This window comes from Desmodus rotundus, chromosome 7, assembly GCF_022682495.2.
Source record: "Desmodus rotundus isolate HL8 chromosome 7, HLdesRot8A.1, whole genome shotgun sequence".
Lineage (NCBI taxonomy): Eukaryota > Metazoa > Chordata > Mammalia > Chiroptera > Phyllostomidae > Desmodus > Desmodus rotundus.
Window position 1 is genome coordinate 35,228,321 of NC_071393.1, and position 20,076 is coordinate 35,248,396.

At 59.8% G+C, this 20,076-nt stretch overlaps 1 protein-coding gene across 1 annotated transcript; it reads right to left on the reverse strand.

Moving 5' to 3' along the window:
* Positions 1–2,732: 2,732 nt before the first annotated feature.
* CSK (C-terminal Src kinase) lies at positions 2,733–19,032 on the reverse strand. Its single transcript, XM_024557501.4, has 13 exons — positions 18,385–19,032; positions 7,340–7,419; positions 6,943–7,056; positions 6,713–6,825; positions 6,193–6,412; positions 5,263–5,356; positions 5,019–5,084; positions 4,836–4,935; positions 4,660–4,750; positions 4,169–4,242; positions 3,887–4,082; positions 3,694–3,780; positions 2,733–3,580 (listed from the first exon to the last, which is right to left on the reverse strand). Exons 2-13 carry the CDS (start codon positions 7,352–7,354, stop codon positions 3,398–3,400), a joined length of 1,353 nt encoding a protein of 450 aa, XP_024413269.1. The 5' UTR covers positions 7,355–7,419; positions 18,385–19,032; the 3' UTR covers positions 2,733–3,397.
* Positions 19,033–20,076: the final 1,044 nt, after the last annotated feature.

The window sequence follows — 20,076 nt, forward strand, 5'->3', positions numbered from 1 at the left end:
CTAAAATGCAGATCTGACCACTTCACTCTTCTGTCCTAAACTCTTAATTGCTCCTGGTCATCTCTGCATCAGGTGAAACTCCAGTGGGCCCCGCTTCGCTTGCTCCCAAACACAGCCCTGGTGCCCCTGTTCCACACGCCCTTCAGCACCTCACCATCTTCACCACAACACTCTTGCTCCCTGTTCCCACCTGTCCCCCCCAAGTGTCTGAGAAGCTGCCTCGCACCTCCCGCCGCCCTGACCTCACGGGCTTGGTGTGGGCTGCAGGCCACGGACACCAGCCCATGAGCTCCTGCAGGGTGAGAATTTCTTCTTGCTCCTCTGTCAGGGGCCCGTGGCCAGCACAGAGCAGAAGGGAAGGAGAAGAGAAAAGGGGACAGAAAACACTATAAACCAAGTGAGACACAGGGGGAGTCGTGAAGGGGCTCACGTGGCACCAGGTGGATCACGTGGCACGCAGGGTCCAGTTGCTGTGGTGCCTGCCTGCCCCCTCTCATGACCCACAGCTACTGACGCCATTGCCTGCTTCTGAACCAAGCCGGGTTGGACCTGCTAGTGAGAGCCCACTGTCGGAGTCCCGGCAACCCCGGCCTCTGGGGAGGGGGGCTCCCCACCTGCTGCTGCACCGGCTGGTGACTCCCTCTCCAGGGAGGTCCCTCTGCCCTTGCAGGCCAGCAGGCCCCTTCCTGCTCACCCTTCCTCGCTCTAAGGAAGGTTCCCCTTCCATCACTACCATCCACTCTTTATTTTCTGCCTTCCTCTTAGTATGCAGACTTGAAAGGAAATGTCCTTCCCTTTGGCAGTCAAATTTGCTCAAAAATCCTTTGCTTCTTGTTTTCTTCACCACAGTTAAAACTCCTCAAGATTGTCAACTTCCTCCAACAGCCTGCACCCAACTCAGGTCTTGCTGAAGTAACCAGCAACCTCCAGAGGGCACTGTCTCCTCCTGTGTCTCCTGGGAAGCCGGGAGGTGCAAGCCCTCCCTCCCAGGCCCTTCCCGAGCCCCTGTGACGAGGCACGCCCCCATCCCCTTTCCATCTGGCCAGGCCAATATCCTCTTCTTGATCTTGGAGTGTTATGAGCATCCCCGGGCTTGATGCTGGGCCCTCTTCGGCGTGTCTTCCTGAAAGTGACCTCCTTGGCACGCTTCGGGGTGCTGAAAACTCCTATCGTCCTGCCCGGCCCCCAGATTCCAACTTGCTCAGCACTTCTTGGCAGGTGTCAAAGGCACACTCAAACTCCAGGTGCCCTGGACAGAGCTCATGATGTCCCCTCGCATAGAGGGTGCCCATGCCTGGCCACAGCCATCCTAGTCTGTTCCCAAGTTCGGGCAGTGTTACCTGTACATCCCTGTGGAGCCAGTCCACTCCCACCATCCTCTCACCTGGGTTACTCCCCACTGTGCTTCCTTCAGACCTCCACCAGCCGCCAAGGCGATCACTTCAAACACTCGCCACCCTGCTCGGAGCCTGCCACCAGCTCCCTGAAGCTCTCAGTGAGGTGGATACCACGTCCTTGCCCCAGCGCAGTTCTCGCACCTCTGGGCTCCTCATGCACCTTCGCCCATCTGCTCGGAGACCCTGCACCACGCAGCCTCCCTCCAGTCTCAGCACCTCTCCCTCGAGTGCAGCCTGCCCTCTGTGCGTCTTTCTGATCTCAGCTTACACGCTGCCTCTTCCTGGAAGCCCCCCAGGCCCCTCCAATCTACACAGACAAGATCTGATTCCCACTGTATACATGTTTCTGTCATAGCACTTACCAGTTTTGTAATTAACTATCTTTGTGGTTATCTCCTTAACTGTGACCTTCACAGGGTCTCCTCTGCTCACTGCTGAGCCCCTATCCTAGCAACACAAGTATTTGTGTTGGTCTAGTTCTAGCAAAGTGAGCGTGGCAATACGCAAAGAGGGACTGGGAGAGGCAAGGGGGCGCGGTGCTGGGCAGGGTGGGACACGGCATCAGCCCTGCTGGCATGGGCACCTTGCAGTTGGGATGCCCAGGCTTCCGCCCTGCTGATCGGAGCAGGGTCAGAGCCCCAACTGGACAAGGGGACCCCCAGCTGCCTCAGTGCCTGAAGTGAGCCTCTCCCGACCCTGAGGTTCTGCACTGACTACTGCCCCGAGGAACCTGAGGCGAGCAAATGCCAGGGCTGGTGCTCATTGTCCACCTGTGCCACCCGAGATGCCCTTGCACTCGCATCCTCAGGCACAGGACCGGGCGGGGCAGGTGGTGCTCACATCTCAGGTGAGCCGTGAGAACCACAGGCAGCTCCGAGCCTCCCTCCCCTCGCTCTCCAGGGTCAACATCTTCTCTTGAGATATTTACTTCACCTCCTGCCCATCTCCCCCGGGTCAGGCCTGGATTTCCCCCACCCCTTCCTTGGCTTCTGTCCTTGTGCAGCCGGCTTGAACAACACAGAGCAGGAGGCGGCCAGGAGCCTGGGCGTTACCCCGCAGACAGGGCCCCAGCACCCAGGTGGTCCCGGGGCCAAGGCCGGACAGGCGCAGAATGGCGGGGGGTGGGTGGTAAGAGCTGCCACGGCAGACACAGGACACTCGCTGGTGCAGCTGACACAAAGCGGCGGCCACCTCCCCCGGCCGAGCCCCCACCCCACTCCACTCACAGGGCAAGCACAGCCCCACTCACAGAGACAGGGGTGGACGAGATGGCACGGGGTAGGCATGGGGGACAGGCAGGCTCGGCGGAGAAAGCGCCGAGGCCGGGCAGCGGTATCCTCACGGAGCGGTTTATTATGGTTCCATCTCACAAGGCAGGCGGCGGCGGCACACATGAGCTCCAAGCCCCTGACACACACCTGCCTCGGCGCATGCAGACAGTGCGACATGGTCAAGCGCAAACACGGGGCGACCGAGGAGACACGGGACACGGAACACGGAACGGGGAACAAGGCTGGGAAAGGGTCCCTGGACTCGAGGGGCCTGGTTTCCCCAACCCTCATGGGGAGGACAGGAAAAATAAGATTCGTACTTCTTGTAAAATGCCCATTTTCTGGGTACTTTCTTTCTTCTTATCTTGAAAAATAATAAAAAATAAGCACATGGGAAAAAACCCTCAAAAAGGAAAGGAATAAAACTCTAGGAAGGTGAGAGACAGGAGGCCAGGGGAAGCCTGACCGTGGTGGGGTGTCTGCCTCCAGCTCCTCAGCCTCCTCTCTTCCTGGCCTTTCAGTGGGGCTCCCCAAGCCTCACGCACAGGTGGGTCCACAAGAGAAGCTGCCAGGCCTAGGCAGGGCCCCCAGATGGGCCGGAGGGGCACAGGCTGGGGCAGAGGAAGGAGGCCCACCGGGCTCAGTCCAGGCCGGGGCCCAGTGAGTGGGGGCACGAGGCCCCTCTCTCCAAGTTCAGCCCCCAGGGCCCAAGACCTGGGTGCTTGGCCGTCACAGGTGCAGCTCTCGGGCTTGGATGTGCTGCAGCTGCTCCCGCAGCTGCAAGAAGGAGGGCCTTGAGGCAGCATCCAGCTGCCAGCAGTTCTTCATCACCTCATAGACGGCGGGCGGGCAGCCGTCGGGGGCGTCCATCTTGTAGCCCTTCTCCACCCGAGGGACGACATCCTTCAGGGGCTGAGGGCCGACGGGTGGTATGAGTCTGTGCAGGGCCTGACCCAGGGAGGCCCCTCCCCCTGCCCACCCCTCCTACTGCCCCAGCCCTGCCCCACCCCAGGGCCCACACTCACAATTCTTGGATAAGGCACTCGCCCAAAGGAGTAGATTTCCCAGAGAAGAATTCCGAAACTCCATACATCAGACTTGGTGGAGAATTTCTACCACGGAGATGGGAAAAGCTGGGTCAGGTGCTGGGAATCGGGGGTGGGGTAACTCAGGACCCCGGTCCACCACGGCTCAGAACACGGGGGGCGGCCCACCCACCTTCTCTCTCAGGGCCTCGGGGGCTGTCCACTTGACCGGCAGCTTGCCTGTGTCCTGGGTGCTGGAGGCCTCCTTGGTGAGGCCAAAGTCGCTGACCTTGGCCACGTTGTCCTCAGACACCAGCACGTTCCGGGCAGCCAGGTCCCGGTGCACGAAGTTGTTGCCCTCCAGGTACTCCATAGCCTCGCAGACGTCTCTGGGGGAGAGCCAGCCGCGTGCCCCCTCGGATCAGGCCTCCCAGGGCAGGGTGGGGCACCCTTCCCCAGGGGCTGCTTCACTCACAGCGAGAACTTGAGGAGACAGTCTCCGCCCAGCACCGACCGACCCCGTGACCGAAGATAGTCCACCAGGCTCCCCTGGGACAGGACAGACAGGCCACAGCCCACAGGTCAGACTGGCCCTCCGCCCTTGGGAACAGTGGACCTGGGGCTGGGGGAAGGGTGACACCCCAGGGAGGTGTGAGGAGCGGGGGGAGCATGGGGGGAGTTGGCAGGAATACTGGGGTCTGTATGCTGGACACCGCTCGGCCATTTCCATGCGTTCTCCCTTAATTCTCGTCACTCTGAGGTCGACTGTTAGTAGCTCCGTTCCCCAGAAGAGGAACCGGCTTAGAGAGGTGATACAACTTGTCCAAGGCCACAGTGAACAAATGAGCCAGGATGAAAGCTGAGCCCCGGGGACTTCGAAGCTCAGGTGGAGGGAGAGTGACAGTAGGGCCCAAGGGTGCCGGCCGAGGCCCGAGACAGCCGCACAGCCCAGTGCCCAGCTCACACCTTGGCCATGTACTCCGTGACAATGTAGAGCCCGCCCTTCTCTTCCACGACCACACCCAGCAGCTGTACCAGGTTGCTGTGCCGAAGTTGCCTGGGGCGAGACAGAGCGATCAGAGCCCGCCAAGCCTCCTCACCCCTTCCTGTGGGGGTGACCTTCCCCACCACCCCCAACTCACGTCATGACCGAGGCTTCCGCTAGGAAGGCCTGGGCGGTGGCGTCGTTCTTAACACACTTGACAGCAACTTTGTTCCCGCGGTAATCGCCTAGCATCACGTCTGTGGGGAGAGAGTGGGTGGGTGTTCCCAGACTCCCCGCAGCCCCTTGGTCCCTCGAAGGGCCCCCAGACCTGCCTGCTCACCTCCAAACTCCCCCTTCCCAATGGTCTGCAGCAGCTTCAGGTCCTTCATGTTCAGAGCCCAGCCACCTGGTGAGAGAAGAGGGGCCCGGCCAGGGTTGGGGCGGAGTTTACGGAGGCTGATCGGACTAGAATGTGTGGGGCTCCCTGGAGGTCTCCAGAGCCTCTGGGACAGGGCAGCGCCAAGAAGCCCGGGTAGCAAGAGGCGAGTAGGCAAGTGAGGACCGGGGGTGGGGGTGGCACTCACTGCGGAAGAACTCATCCTGGGCTGCCACTGTGCCCTCCATGACCTTTGGCTTGATGAGCCGTGTGCAGAGTCCATCCGCATCTGAGGTGTAGTGCTGGGGCGGGTGGGCAGAGCAGGCCGTCACTAGCCGCGCACATGCACCGCCCCGGTCTGACCACCAGGGGGCGGCATAAGCCCACCCCACCCCACCCAACCAGGACTGGCTAGGCAGGGGAGGGATCCCTATTTCTGGCAGGGCCTGGGTGAAGGAGGCCCCAGACTTCAACACGTGGCCCACGGCCCATGCCACTCCACACCCAGTTGCTGGACAGATTCTCCATTGTTGCTACCACTCTGGTCCTGACCAGCACTCCCAGGCAGAGGGCGAGCACTGACCCAGGCCAGACACTAGTCTGCAGCCAGGCTTGCCCAGGACCCCCCCCTGCCAGAGGCTAATAAGCCAGACCGGCTGAAGGAAGGAGATAGGAGTGAATTCAGGAGGTATCTGGGCGGCTGCCTGGGGCGACAGGGGGGCCTGGCCGGGGCTGGCAGAGACTTGTGGGCACACTGTTGCAGGTCCATGAGCCCAGGGCAACCCTGGCCATCAAGGTGCAGCTCCATGAGGACATTCTGATACACATATCTGGCCGCGCAGCTCCGTAAGCTGCTGGGAGGAAGTGGTTCCAGATCAGAGACTCAGGTTCGAGCCCTGGCACCTCCAATTTGTAGCTGTGTGATCTCAGGCAAGTCTCTTAACGGCTCTGGACCTTCGTTTCCTGGCCTAGGAAACGGGGACAGTGCCACCCCCCTCCCCGTGGTGGTACTGTGGGGCCAGAGGCCCACCCTGGCACAGAGCAGGTGCCACTGAGTTTGCAGGGCAGTCCTGAGGTCAAGCAGCCAGAAGCAGTGGGGCTGGCGCCAGCATCCAGGCCTATGGGTGCAGCGGCTCACCTCCACCAGCTGCATGAGGTTCTCGAAGTACACCTCCTCGTCGATGCTGAGCTTGCTGGCGTGGTACATGATGCGGTAGTGCTCCACCTTGCCGTCGCAGCTCACACACAGCGTGTAGTCACCTGGGTAGTTGGTGCTCTCCCGCACCAGGAACAAGCCCGTCTCTGGCGGGCACAGAAGCCGTTCTGCCTGCTCCCGTGTGATCTTGCCATGGAACCAGCTGGGGGACGCCAGGCCAGGGTCACAGTGGCCCACAGGTACAGAACCTAGTGCCCCTGCCAGCCTCGTCCTGCATCTGCCAGCCTCCACTTTCTGAAGGGAGTGGAGCTCCCTCTGCTCCCACCCTTCTCTCTTCAGCCCTGGACCCATCCTCCCACTCGAGGTCCAGCACCCATGCCCTTCCCCTCATCTCTAGAGACCCTCAGGACATTCCAGCCCTTTTCCGTGGCCTCCCTGTTTTCCTGACTCTCTTCTGGGGGAATCAGGGCTCCCCCCCTCCCCCCCCGCCAGCGGTACTCACGGCATGAGGCTAAGTTTGGTGCCCGCCTTCACGCCCTCCCGCTTTTGGACATAGTTGGCTGGGATGATGCCCTCACGGCCCACCTTGTTCTTGGCTTTGTACCAGTTGGGGTCCTGGGGAGAGGGCAGCCCGGACATGTTCGTTCTCAGGCCCACCCTCCCCTAAAGGGACCCAGGGGGAACGCCCAGAGGCGGGAGAGGGTGGGGTGCATGCATGCACTCCCTGATTACCTTGGTGACAGCCACGATGGTGAGCACATCGCCCTTGCAGAAGGGAAGATCCTGCTCCGCCGTGCCGTGGAAGTTGTACTTGGCAATACACTCTGTGCCGGACGGCCAGGCGGCCTGCAGGACAGACCCTTGTGGTCGCAACTCTCGGCGGGCCTCTGAGCCCGGTGAGGCACCACCTCCCACGAGAGCTCTAGAACCCTGGGCTCCACCCAGCTGACATCCTACCTCTGCCACTGACCTCCCACCCGCAGGGCCCCATGCGTGATGGTGCACCCTGGCATTCTACTGTGCTGAAAGACAGGGCCAGGACAGAGGGCTGGGAAGAAGGGGAGCAGGGTGACCCGAGCCCTAGCTTCTGCTCAGTGCCCCCACCAGGGCAGCACTGCCCATGTGGTACCTGTATTGCTGACATCTTCTCAGAAGGCCTAGCGTCCCCGTGTCACAGGAAGGCTGACCTGTCACTCGGCACCATGAGAGCTGTGGAGAGAAAAGGGAAGATGGAGGATGGATGTGCAGAGATGGCTCCCCCAAGTCACTGAGATCCCAGCCCTTCCCCATAGCAGTCTAAACAGGCGCCTAAGGCGGCCCAAGCTGGGCCTGGGGTGAGGGCAGCCCTCCCGGTCTCAGCAGGCTGTGGGCACTGAAGCAGGGAGGAGGCAGGCGCGGGAGGGCTGAGGACCCTCAGGAACAGAGGGGGCCCCCAACCCCAAGCCCCCATGGGGCCTCACAGATGGACAGAACAGCCACCAGCCCCAAGCCCGGTACCCGGTGACTGGTCTGGGGGGAAAAAGGCCCAGGCCGGTTAGTTCTGTGAACCCAGGGAAGACGCAAGTGACTTGGGAAAAGTCACCTGTCCTCTGTGGGTCTCTTGGTTTCTTTGTCTATAAAACTTGCCCAGGCAGCATCTGTACAGCCAGGGCACACCGACCCCACGGCCTGGGCACACCACTTCGGGGTGCGCACCTAGGAGAAGAGAGGCCGGCACAAGAGCAGCCTCTGCAGCAAGACCCGTAATAACCTCGAACCGGGAGCTACCCAGATGCCTCCCAGGAGCCAGAGGGACGGACCGTGGTGCATTCACAGAAGGGTGAGCTGCGGCTGTGAAACAATACCAGTCAACTTCTAAGCATCATGTTAACCGAGAAGCCAGACATGGACAAGCACGTGCCTTCGACTCCATTGTAAAAAGCTGAGAATCGGGCCTGATCCGTGGTGCAGGGTGGCAACTGTCCTTGGGAGGACGCAGTGACTGGAAGGAGCTCACAGGGAGCTTCTGCGTGCTGGCTGTGAGACTGCCTGAGCCCAGCCCGGGGGCGGGGCCGCTCTGTGGCAATTCCCTGAGCTGGGCCTGGCATAAACCTTACAAAGTGTAGGGGCTTCAAACGCCAGTGTGGGGAACCGGAGTTTACTTCTGAGGGCCATGGGGCCTGGGGCCTCAGCAGCAGACCGTGTGGGGCTTGGAGACCAGAGGGAGCCAGGGAGAACAGAGCCGGCAGAAGCACCACCGCTTCCAGGCCTCACTCCTGGTTCCAGAGTCAGGCAGACCTGGCAGACCTGGCTCTGCTGAGTGTGTGACTCGGGTGAATGACTCAATCCCTCGCCTTGAAAGGCAGGGACGGGGTCCCCTGCAAGTAGGCTATGGGAGGAACAGAAGGAAGCCCTAGACTTGGAAGTGTCTGGCATAAGCCTCTCTTCCCTTCCCCAAAGGCCAGTCCTAACCTTTGCCGTTTGTCAGGAAGACCGAAGCCCAAGGAGGATGACCCTTGTTCCCGTGCCCCCCACACTCATGAGCCACCCGGAGGACAGAAACCACCGCTGGGCTCTCGGGGTCCGTATTGTGGGAGCTGTGAGCTCCTCACCCCCATTTTACAGAAGCAGAAACTGAGGTTCTTGGGTTGAACAACCTGCCTGAAGTCACACAGCGACTTAGGGTGACAGCCCAGCCCTTGAATTGAGGCCCCCGACCTTCAGCCCTTCTAAACAGGGGCTCTGCTTGCCCTCCACATGCCGTCCTTCCCCTCCCCCTGCAAACGAGCCGCTGCAGAAGGGCTGGGAGGCTGCGGCACCATTAGTCACCCTCCTGGCTGTCAGTTTGCAAACACTCCTTTCCCGGCCTGCAGCTGTGCCGCCTCCCCAGTGACTTGATGATAATAATAAAAATAATAACAGGCCCTGTTTCCTGAGCACTTATTCTGTGCCAGGCCCTGTCTTTGGCACATTGGGGCTCATGAGGTCCATCAACAACTGAGAGATGCCACCCTGTTTTATGGACGGGGACCCAGAGCAAAGGCAAGAGGCAAGGTGGCCTTGCCTGAAGTCACATCCCCAGTGACCGTCTTGCCCCACTGACGTGGGAGCCCTTTGATGTCAGCCACCTCTGTGCCTCTCCGCCCATACCATGGGGTCTAGGGGAGACTGCAAGGGAGGGGACAGAAGCCAGTGTTCCCCAGAGGAAGGGGTGAGCCCAGGCAACAGTAATCTGGGTGGGCTTCCTTGAGGGCCTGGGCTCGGACAGGGAGGAACAGACTTCCTTTGCTCTCCTGTCTGCAACTCGGGGTGATAACCGTGAAGCTCCAGGGCTGCTCTGGGACTTGCTGGCTCTCCGGACTTCAGCTGCACCTGGTTTCCACCCACTGTTCCCACGTCCTGCCTTGGCATTTTCTTCCCGCTCCTTTCCCCCCGCTAAACCTTCAGGGTGCAGCGGAGGAAACCCTGCTGTTGGATGTCTGCCTCAAATATGCTGTGGGACGGTCCATGCAGGACTTCCGTAGTGGCAAGAGACCGGGAGACAATCTTTATGTCCATTAATAAGGGCCAAGTCACTGAACGACCAAATATCCCTGAAAGGGAACAGCATGCTCCAGCTGATGGAGCCAGAACAGACCTCTAGTTGCTGAGACACGACTCCCCTCGTGTATCCCCACGACAAAGTGAGCAGAAGCGGTGAAAGCCAGCACAGGTCATTGAAGGAAAAGCGGCGGGACACAGTTTCCGCACCTCCCGAGTCCCAGACGCCTTGTCAAGCAAGTGGTCACATGAAGCATCACCAGTGACGAGAAGCCACCCTGCAGAGGGCCCGGCTCCCCGCGGTGGGCCCGACTCCAGTCAGGGAGATGCAGCCAGACACCCGGCCTGACTCTTACATCCGTGTCGTAAAGGACAGAACGGCAAAGGCTGGGCAATGCCCTGCACTAGGTAAGACACCGAAGAAACGTCAGACGGTAAATGGTGATTGTGTGAGCGGAAGCATGTGTTAACCAGCCTCACTGTGGCAACCGTTTGCACTGTACACACCTATCAAACCATTACATTTTACACGCTGAACTCATAACATTACACGTCAATCACATGTCAATAAAGTTGGAAAGAAAAAGAAAGGACAATAAGATTCAATGAGTTGGATATTTCAGACAGAGGAGGAGGGAGAGAGAGAGAGAGAGGGAGAGAAACATCAGTGTGTGGTTGCCTCTCACCTGCCCCCTACTGGGGACCTGGCCCAAAACCCAGGCATATGCCCTGACTAGGAATCCAAACAGCGACCCTTTGGTTTGCAGGCCGGCGCTCAATCCACTGAGCCACAGCAGCTAGAGCAGAAATGTTATATAATATTAAGTGTGAGCACAGTACTGGGATTATTAAGAGATCCGTGCTAAAATACTTGGGAGTAAAAGGTATGATGCCTGTAACTAACACTTAAATATATCAGCAAAAAAAAAACAACCAAACCCCAAAAGGAAACATATACACACGTGTCTCCGTCTGTGGAAGAAAAGCGAATGTGGCAAAACGTTCAGAACTGGTGCATCTGGGTAAAGGGTGCATGGGTATTCATTACAGTATTATTTCAGCTTTTCGGTAGGTCTGAAATACTCAAAAGTAAGAAAGCAGGTGAGGGACGCAGTCGTGGCACATCACAAGCTGGGTTTTTCCAGGAGGTGTGCAGTTCCTCCCTACACTCAGATATGCAGATTACCTTTGAAAGACAGAGGAAACTGATTGAGAGAGGCAGCTTCGGGATGGGAAGGGGGAGAGAGGATTAAATTCAAGGGAAACTTCCTTTTCGCTGTGTATTTGCTAATTTTGTCCTTAACTTTTTTTAACCGCACGCATGTACTACCTTCCCCCTAAAAGACAGAGGGAAAATAAAGAACCTTTTGAAAGCCACTCCTGCCAGGAGCTTCCCGTGCGCCCAGCTGTGCGGGCTGCTCTGGGCCTCCTCGCCTCTCACACATCCCTGGGCTGCAGTAGGAACTCCACCACCGATCACAGCCTGGCAGCAAGCCTCAGGGGAAAAGCTGGGGGCTGACTCATGCCCCAGCATGGGCTGGGCCCGGAGTGCTGAATGAATGAATGAATCAACAAAGGAAAGGGGGAAGCTAGGCTGGCTGCACTGCACTGAAGTCCCATAACCGATGGAACTATATTTAACCCCAAAGGACAGCAGCTGCCACCCCACCCCCACAGGACTAGGGGACAGGGACTTCCTGCCCCAAACCCTGCTCCCAGCAGTCCTCGTGCTAGGGTCCCGGGAACAGACTGGGCATTGTGCCCGAGCACTGAGGTCAGTGGCCGCAGCCTCAGGCAGGCCTTTCTCAGGAGCCCAGAAACTCCTGGGCTGCTATTTCCCTGCCCTGGGGACAGTTTTAGACCCCCGCAGCCAAGCATGTGCTGGGGGCCAGGGTAGGTCAAGGGGCTCCTGCCCTTCCCCCTCACCAAAACTCCACTGCCTAATGGGGCATGGGAGCCTTTGGTAACTGTTTATACCCAGCTAAAAATACCCCCTGAAAGGGGAAGTGCACAAGAGACCCGGGGGAACTTGGGGCCACGGCCCCAGAGACACTGGTTCTGCCACAGGACCCAGCTGGAGTCTGGGGGTCGGGCATGGGCAGCCACGGGGGCAACGGGCAGGCCCGCTCTGCCCGCTCATTCTTTGAGCCAGTTTCTCTGGAGCCCCCAGCCCCACCCCAAGCATCCAGCCCCATGCCTGGGGGGCTGGAGGAATAAAGGGCCCAGGAGGTCCTGTCCCTGGGGCCCCAAGAACTCCACTCAATGCCCCAACAAAAGGCAGATCCGCTCCCGTCCCTCTGATGGACAACCATGCCAGGAGCAGCAGGACAGACGTGGGCAACCTGGGAAGGCTTTCAGGAAGAAGGGGAGAGGAGCTGGAATTGGGAGGTTTAGGTGGAAATGAACAGAAGGGGGGGTTGTGCTAGCTCAGGCCAGGCCAAGAGTCCACACTGTAGCACAGAGGGAGTTAATTAGAGCTGAAGAGGGCTCAGGGTGGGGTGCACAGAGTCTTTGAAGTCGGCCCAGAGGTTTCTGACAAGTCACAGGACACAGAGCAGAACCGAACTTCCGACTTGGGCGCGCCCCTCCGAAGGGGGAGTGCACCTGAGAAGGGCGGGGTGCAGCTGGCAGTTGGGCTGGTTTGGCAGCAGTGAAATCAGCACCCCCCACCCCTGTGGTTCTGCAACGGACACCCAGGCTGTGGACACAGGGGTGCCCCTGGCCACACACCAGGCCGTGGGGGCGAAAGGTTCCAGAGCCCCAGCACCCTCACTGCACACGTCTCAGGGTTGGACAGCAGAAGGGGGCACAAGACCCTTGAAGCCTGAACTTCCCTGGGGATCAGGGAAGGGCTGGAAGGATGACCCCCTCTGGCTCAACCCCACCCCCGAGCTCCCTCAGCCTTCAGCGCCCCTGCCCTAGGGGATGTGCCAGTTTAATGGTTGGAAAATGTTAAAAAAACAAAATTACAGCAACTCGCTGGCTTCTTTCTGCCCCCAGTGGCTGGCTTAGGGGGACTGAAAGTCTCATCTAGAGGTTTGGGAGTGAGAGGCCAGTGGGAGTCCCCTCCCCCAGGCCCCCCTGCAACTGGAGGCTGGTGTCCCTGGCCCAGAAAGGGTTCTAATTACCACTCAGGGTCCTAATTACCTACATGCACTGGGCGGCAGGGACCAGGGCCTCCCCAAGGCCTTCCGCAGTCCGCCCCTCCCTGCCTGAGCTAAGGCTCTGGCGTTTGCATCTTCATTTGCCTACATTTACATACAGCCTCCCAGTACTGACCTTCAGAGATCCCTTAAAAATCATGGCGTGTCCCCGTCCCTCACCTGAAATCTCCTAGCCATATTACAGGAGGGCAGACTGAGGCCCAGGTGCACATGAGCTGGCCAGAATGTTGGCCCCGGGTCCCTGGTCTCCCCATCCCAGAACGGGACCCACAGGCGGCGCAGCTCAGAAGCGAAAGCACGAGAGCGTCCCACGAGACACTGCTCTGCGGCCCACGTGAGGGACCAGGGGCCACAGCCTCCCGGCGGAAGGGCTGTGAAAACGAAGGAGCAGAAACAGAACCTACTGACCCGCCCCGAGTTAGTTACTTAATCCTCCCAAAGCCCCGTGTGATTTTACCGCTGCTCTGTGTGTGACTGAGGAGGAAGCAGGTCCTGAGCAGGGTCCCCCAACTTCCAAGGGGCAGGGCAGGGAGCTGAGTTCAGATCTGTCTCAGTCTGGTCAGGAAAAACCCCTCAAACCTCTCCTTGGGCAGGACAGACTGACACCCTGAAAAAGGACAGAGAGGTGAGGAGGGACGCCGAGGGGAGGTCTGCCCAGCGCTTGGCCCTCCTGCGGCGGGAAGCACCAGTCACACCTGTGCCCGCCCCTTGCTTGTCTGCCACACTTTGCCTCGAACACAGTGGCCACGTTGATCTAGGGCCACACTGCGACCAGACAAGCCGGAGCCCTCGGGAGGGCAGAAGCTCCGAGCTAGCAAGGACCTCTGCCCCAACCCTGCCTCTTCTGCAAGTGTTTTCTTGATTTTCGTGGCCCTTCCCCTCCAGGAAGCCTTCTGCTGTTACAGCCCACGCAGACCTCCAGCTTCTGAGCTCCCACCAGCTCTGCCAGGAAGTCGGAACCACAGGCCTCCCCTAATTGACTCCTCTCAGAGTCTGGCCTCTTCTACCGGCCAGCAGGGGAGCTCTCAGGGTTCCTTCTCCATTCTCCCCTCCAGTGTCCCTGACCAGTGGACAGCACAGCCACACATGCCTGGGTCTGGGTGAGAACCAAGTAAGCAGGCGCCAGAATGTCACCCAGGTTATCACCCGCCCACAAGGGCTCCAACTGCGGAGCAGGAAGGCAGCCTCTCCTCTGCTCGCTCCTGCACCTCTGGGCCCAGACCACGAAGGGTGGGGGCTGGGGGAGGCGGAGGGAAGCTGCGGTTAGAGGCCCAGCCCCACCAAGGCATACACAGCTCGTGTACGAGGAGAAGCTGCTCTCATCATAGTACCTCAAAACCAGGAAGAGGAACCGAGCAGGCAGAAAGCCGCCAGGCTGCATGTGGCCCTCGGGTCCCTCGGGGCCTGCCCAGAGGGGCTCCCAGCCAGTTGCTGGATGGACCCCTCCCTTCTCCCTCCGGGGCCTCAGTTTCCTCAAGGGAAGAACGGGATTCTCTCCCTGGTCCGGCCAGTCTGCACCCTGCCCCACAGAGACCCCACAATTGGTAGAACAGTCTTGGCACCCCAGTGGGCTTTGGTTACTCCTGGGACGCAGGGGCTGGACCTCGGAAGCCAGCCTGGTCTTGCTACCTTCTACCCTCAGCCACACGGGGAGCACACTAGATCTCCCTTCCAGAGCTCTTTATTTTTAGGTCTGAATTTGACTTTAATCATTACTTAGCAGATTCTATTTCTAGCACTTGGATGAAGGGACCCAGAGGAGAGGAGGCAGGGAGGCAGTGCTCCCTGCCTGGTGTGGGGGGTGGCCCTGTGCTCCTCCACCCATCCTGCCCAACCAAGGAGAGGGCACTGAAAAACGCTGCAAGGGCTTACCCAAGCTGGCCCAGCGTCTGGGAGAGGACCCCGCCCTGTGACCTCATCCCAGCGCAGACTGTGGGACAGGAGGGCAGTTGTGACACCACTTCCCCTGCACCGGGACCAGGGAGAAGGGAGACACTCCACAGGCAGAAGTCTGGCAGCCAGAGTCCAAGTTCGCATGCCTGGGGACCTCTGTATGGAATGGGCCCCCTGTCCGTAGGCTAGTTCCGGGCCATCCTGGGGTCATTTGGGGCAATGGTCTCCTAAGCCTGGGACTGACAAGCTGAGACTGGTGTCCTCCTACTGCCTGCAGGGTGGTCCCAGGAGGGCACCCCCAATTCTCTGGTCTCCACGGAAACAGAACAAGAGGAAGCAAGCAACATCACATCCACACACACTCAGGTTAGACCTGGGGAACACCTGCCAAAGAGGAAGGTGCGAACACACGAGACTTCCCCAGAGATCTGTGGACCATCCATGTTCCCTCGCGACTCCCAACGGGAGGCTCTAAAATCCCTGCTGCCCCGACCCCTGGGAAAGAGTAGGAAAATGAGGTTGGCGTGGCTATCCCTGGGTTGGGGCTCAGAACGCCTGGGTTCCTTGCCCAAGTCTCAGTTTTCCCAGGGAAACTAGGCCTCTGTCCCCACTGGGGAAATGCAAGGGCTGGCCTAGGACGTAGCTGAAGCTGGGGGACAGCAGGCAGCTGGGCTCTCAGAGAAGAGGCCTGTCTACTCAGCTCTGATGCTGGAAGAAGAGAAAATGGGTAGGTTCAGGTTCCTGAAACCAACCAGTAGCCCATCTTCCCAGGGTGATGGGGAGAGGAAGGCAGGGAGGAAGGAAAGGACTGTTTCAGGAGCCCCCCCACACCTTGGCAGAGACCAGGCCTTGGCTGGGTGAGCCAGCAGCAGAAACTGCCCCAGGTGACTTCCCCACACGTTGACGCGGCCTGTGGTGGGCGTTCCATCAACAGCGTCCACCCCTCCTGACAAAGTGCCTATGGAAGCCAGGGGCTGTGCCAGGCACCCTCTGGCACCTCAGTTAGTTCACACTGTCTGCACACTCCCGCTGAAGCAGGTATCGCCATTCTTGGGTGTGCATTAAAGGACTCGGGCACAGAAGGTGACTCGTTCAAGGCCCGTGACCAACCTCACCTGGGTGCCGAACTGCCCGCTCTCTCCACATGCCTGGTAGCTTTGACGGTCTGTAACCAGCACCGCGGTGACAGGTGGGCAACAACAGTGCACATGCTCGGTAAGAAAGTCTGGGTTCGGTTGCTGTGGCAGCTATTTGGAAAATTCTACAGCTTTTCAGAGTCAATGTTACACGGACCACGCAGCAACATGAAAAAATGCCCGCAGACACAGTGTTAAACGACGCGTACATTCAAACAGCCACGGCAAGGATGGGGAGGGGAAGAAAAAAAAAGAAAACCCCGGAAAGGCTGGCAGGGAACTCCACAATGCTACAGTCACTGCCTGTAAAGAAATAGCGGGGGACTTTTATTTTGTTTTCCAAATTTCCTGTAGTGCTGTCTTCTTACTTTCTAAATTAAGAAACTAATATATATACACATAGTTTTCTCGTAAGGAACTCGGATTTGCTTTCCTGGGCAGCACGTGGCCCCCAGCTCTGGCTGTTGTGTCTGGGACATCTTTTACCACCACCCGGCCTTTCTGTGACGAGGAAGCTGCGCAGACACGTCAGGGTCCCCCACCACCACGTCTGTCTCACGGCAAACTACTCGTTCTTTGAGGCTTTGACATTCCTCAAAAACTAGAACCCAGAACTGGACCCAGGCTGTTCCGCCCGATCGAGCCACCTGGCGGCTTGCTGGAGTCCCACTGCGGGTTCTGGGCCGCAGCCGCTGCCTGTACTGTGAGCTGCTGCTCCATGGTGGCTCAACCTCTTGGGGCCTGGTGTCCCCTGCAGTGACACTGAGGACTACCTTCTGTCCTTCCTGGCCCCCAACCCAACGCACAGAGAGAAGGAACCACTTCTGAGAGGGAGGGAGGGGCCGAGCTCACCAGGTAAAAACACACCCCTGCACACAGGCCTGCCTGGAGCCAGACCCTTTTCTACACAGGCCACAGGACCCTGGCGGCATGAGTACAGGTCACGGTCGGCGTAAAAGCACCTGACCCCTTCAGGCCTCAGCCCCGGCGCCTCAGGCTGGGAAGGACGTTAGGAATGGGTGAGGGGAGCCTCATAGGCCCACCACATCTGGATTTCCAGAAAAAAAACTTTAAATCGAGGGCAGAGGCCTGAGCAGGGCCCCAGACATGGCTCAGCATCTTCTAGGGAACCTTCCGCCCTTATGGGAGCCAGAGGGTCCCCGCCACACTCCCAGTCTCCCTCTTGTTGCCTTTGCCCTGTTCCTGCTGAGGTCCCACCAAGAAAGACCGGAACCCCCATGGTGTGGGGAGCTTGGAACAGGCCCCCAGGCACCCCTGATACTGCTCCTAGGCCAAGGCTGTGGAAACAGGGCCCTCACCTTCCCCATGAGATCCCGTCTGCACTCTGAACTTGGCTCCTTCTGTGCTAGCTGGGACAAGGTGTCGTGGAGGGCTGCGTCTGGACGGACCACCAGGCTGCTTCAGCTCAGCTCTAGGGCCGCACTAGATGGGTGCCCCCCCCAACTCACCATGTCCCCATTAGCGGCACCGGGCCTCAGGTACCAGAGGGAGTACAGATGCTGTCTGAACCCACAGCCAGCACAGCTGGGGCCGGAAGTCCTCTCCCTCCCTCCCAGCTCTCTGAGGGGAACAAATGCTCACTCAACGGGGTCCCGTGGACCAGCCTGGGAGCCTGTGTCCCCGGTGGGTGAAGGCGCCTGCCTGGTTGCCCCCCACCTACAGAAGCCCTGCGCATGCAGAGTGGGGGATGGAAGGATAAAAGGTGAAATTCTACCAGAGGCCTGGGGTAGCGACTTCCCCCTTGAGCCTCAGTTTCCTGGTCTATAAAATGGGAGGGAAGGTGAGCCCCTAGTTAAGCTCCAAGAATCTAATGGCTGGACACGCCCCTTCCTGACAGCTGGCCTGGGCCCCTGAGAAGCCTAGAATGGTCTGACCAGGAGGTGGGGACATGGTCCTAATGCCCAGCGTTACCTCCACCTAGGACAGGGGCCCTGCCCAGTAACCCCACCCAATGGCCAGAGGTCTTCTAGGAGGCCGAGGGTGGCTGGCTCGACCTCTGGGCCCTGGGCTTCCTAGAGCTGGCAGGGCCTCAGTGGGAGAGAGAAGGAGGGGTCAGAACCAGGCAGGCTAGGAGCCTGCAAGGAGGCCCTGGACAGGGAATGGCACGCTGCCCTTTCTCCAGGGCCCTGGCCCAGGCTAACCCCCTCCCTCCCAGCTCCAGCCAGCCCCCATACAGAGGAAAGAGAAGGACAGACTCGGGGTGGCCTGAGACAAGTCTCAGGGATTCACAGGGCAGGATCTCCCTCCTGCGCTCCCCTCCCAGTCGAGCTGACAGCGCCCGGGAGAATTCGAACCCAGGAATAAGGGGGTAAGGGAGGCGGGGGATGGGAATGGAAGCGATGGCAGCTGCAACCGAAGCAACCGAAGCGGAATTGGAAACCTCTACCCTCTACCACCGGGAAGCACTCGGACGGCCCCCTCCAGGCCAGCCAGGCACTTACCTCTCTCGGGAAACTGTGGGCCGAGCCAGCTCGCTGCGGGCAGCATCAGCGGCCTGCGGGACGGTCCGTGCGGCCAGGCGAGAGGGGAGGGGCGCAGGGGTCCCCGGGGCGCGCGGTACAAAGAGGTACAGGTGCGGAGAGAGAGGCAGGAGAGACGGCCCGACGGAGGCAGGGGTCCGGCCGCGCGGCCGGGGGTCGGGGAGGGAAGAAAGGCGTGGGGAAAGGGGGCGGGAGGGAATAGGGGGAGGAAACAATGTAGCCGGCGCGGCCCCGGCAGAGTTCCGCTTCCGAACGCCGCCACCGAGGTTCGATTTTGGAACGTCGCGCCGGCTACCGGGGGCCGCCCCGGACGCTGGATCGGGGGCTGCGGGGGGCTCCCCGCGCTCCACGCCGCGAGGGACCCGGCGGCCACAGGCTGGCTGGGGCGGAGGAACTGCTGGCCGCGGGACGGCCACGACAGCGGCGCGGCCGGGCGGTCGCCCCGCCGGAACCCCACCCCGGCAGCACCCCCGGGCAGGGGGCGGGGTGGGACGGGAGCGGGAAGGCGGCGGGGGGCTCGGCGGCAGCGGCCAAGCTCGGCTCGCCCCGGGCTCCGCTGGGAGGAAGCTCGCAGGCCTGGCTGGAGGAAGCGCGGCCCGGATCCTCCGCCCGCGGCAGCGCGCCTGCGCGAGGGGGCCTGCCGGGCGTGCGGCGGGGCGTGGGCCGGCGGGGCGGGAGCCGGCGCGGCGGCGCCCCCTACTGGGCGCCGGGGGCGGTACGTGTGGGGGGGTGTGTCTGCGCCCGCGCCTGGCCCCCACCCGCGAGCCTGTGGGTGAGGGCTCCCTGAGGACCCCGGCAGAGGGCTGATCGGCCCGCGGGGGAGCCACTTGCAGCCGTCAAGGGCGCAGCTGCCCCGATGGAGAAGCAATTCAGGTTGGGCCCGAGCTCCTCTTCTCTGCTCTGGTTATGGAGAGCGGGCCTCACTCGTAGCAGTAAGCATTTACTTGCTAGTGGGACCACTTCACGACTGTCATGAAGTTCTTAGTAGTAAAACTGGCCAACAGACAAGTTCAAAGAAATAACTGCCAGAAGTGGAGAGGCGGTGTACCACGAGAAGCAGAAAAGAGGGGAGGGCTCATGGGGAGACTTCATAGAGCTGGGACTCCGGGCAGAGGGAACGGCATGGACAAAGGGAGGGAGAAATGAGGGAGCTTGGTGGCTGTGGGAACTGTAAATGGCTCAGTGGGGCGGCACTTTGCAGTGTGGGTACAGGAGAGTGTTGGGAGTTGGGGTCCTGGTAGCCACGAGGAGTAGAGAGATTCAAAGAATCTTGTGGGACTTGCTCAAACTTCGTTTTCAGCCTGGAGGCAATGAAGAAGTTGTCAATAGCTGTGTGACTTTGGAAAAGTCACTTAACCTCTCTGTGCTTCAGGTCCTCATTTGGTAAAAAGGGGGAAAAACCGATAATAGCGTCAACTTCTTAAAATTATGTGGGGCAGGAAATGAGTAAATATATTTAAAATGCTTAGTGTGCTGTGGCTGGCACATGATCAGCCCTCAATATCACCTGTTATTATGTATCATTGTTAACAAGGAACGGGGAGGTGATCTGCTTTGTGCTACAGGAACAGGGTGTGTGTGTGTGTGTGTGTGTGTGTGTGTGTGTGTGTGTGTGTGTAGGGGAGCAGTGATGGGGGAGAGACCAGAGACTCC

Excerpts from the sequence above, each read along its gene's own strand:
- CSK (XM_024557501.4), bottom strand. Across the intron at positions 4,243-4,659 it reads TCACGGAGTACATGGCCAAG|GGGAGCCTGGTGGACTATCT; the intron begins GTGTGAGCTGGG and ends GTCCTGTCCCAG. Across the intron at positions 3,581-3,693 it reads GAGTGCCTTATCCAAGAATT|CCCCTGAAGGATGTCGTCCC; the intron begins GTGAGTGTGGGC and ends GTCGGCCCTCAG.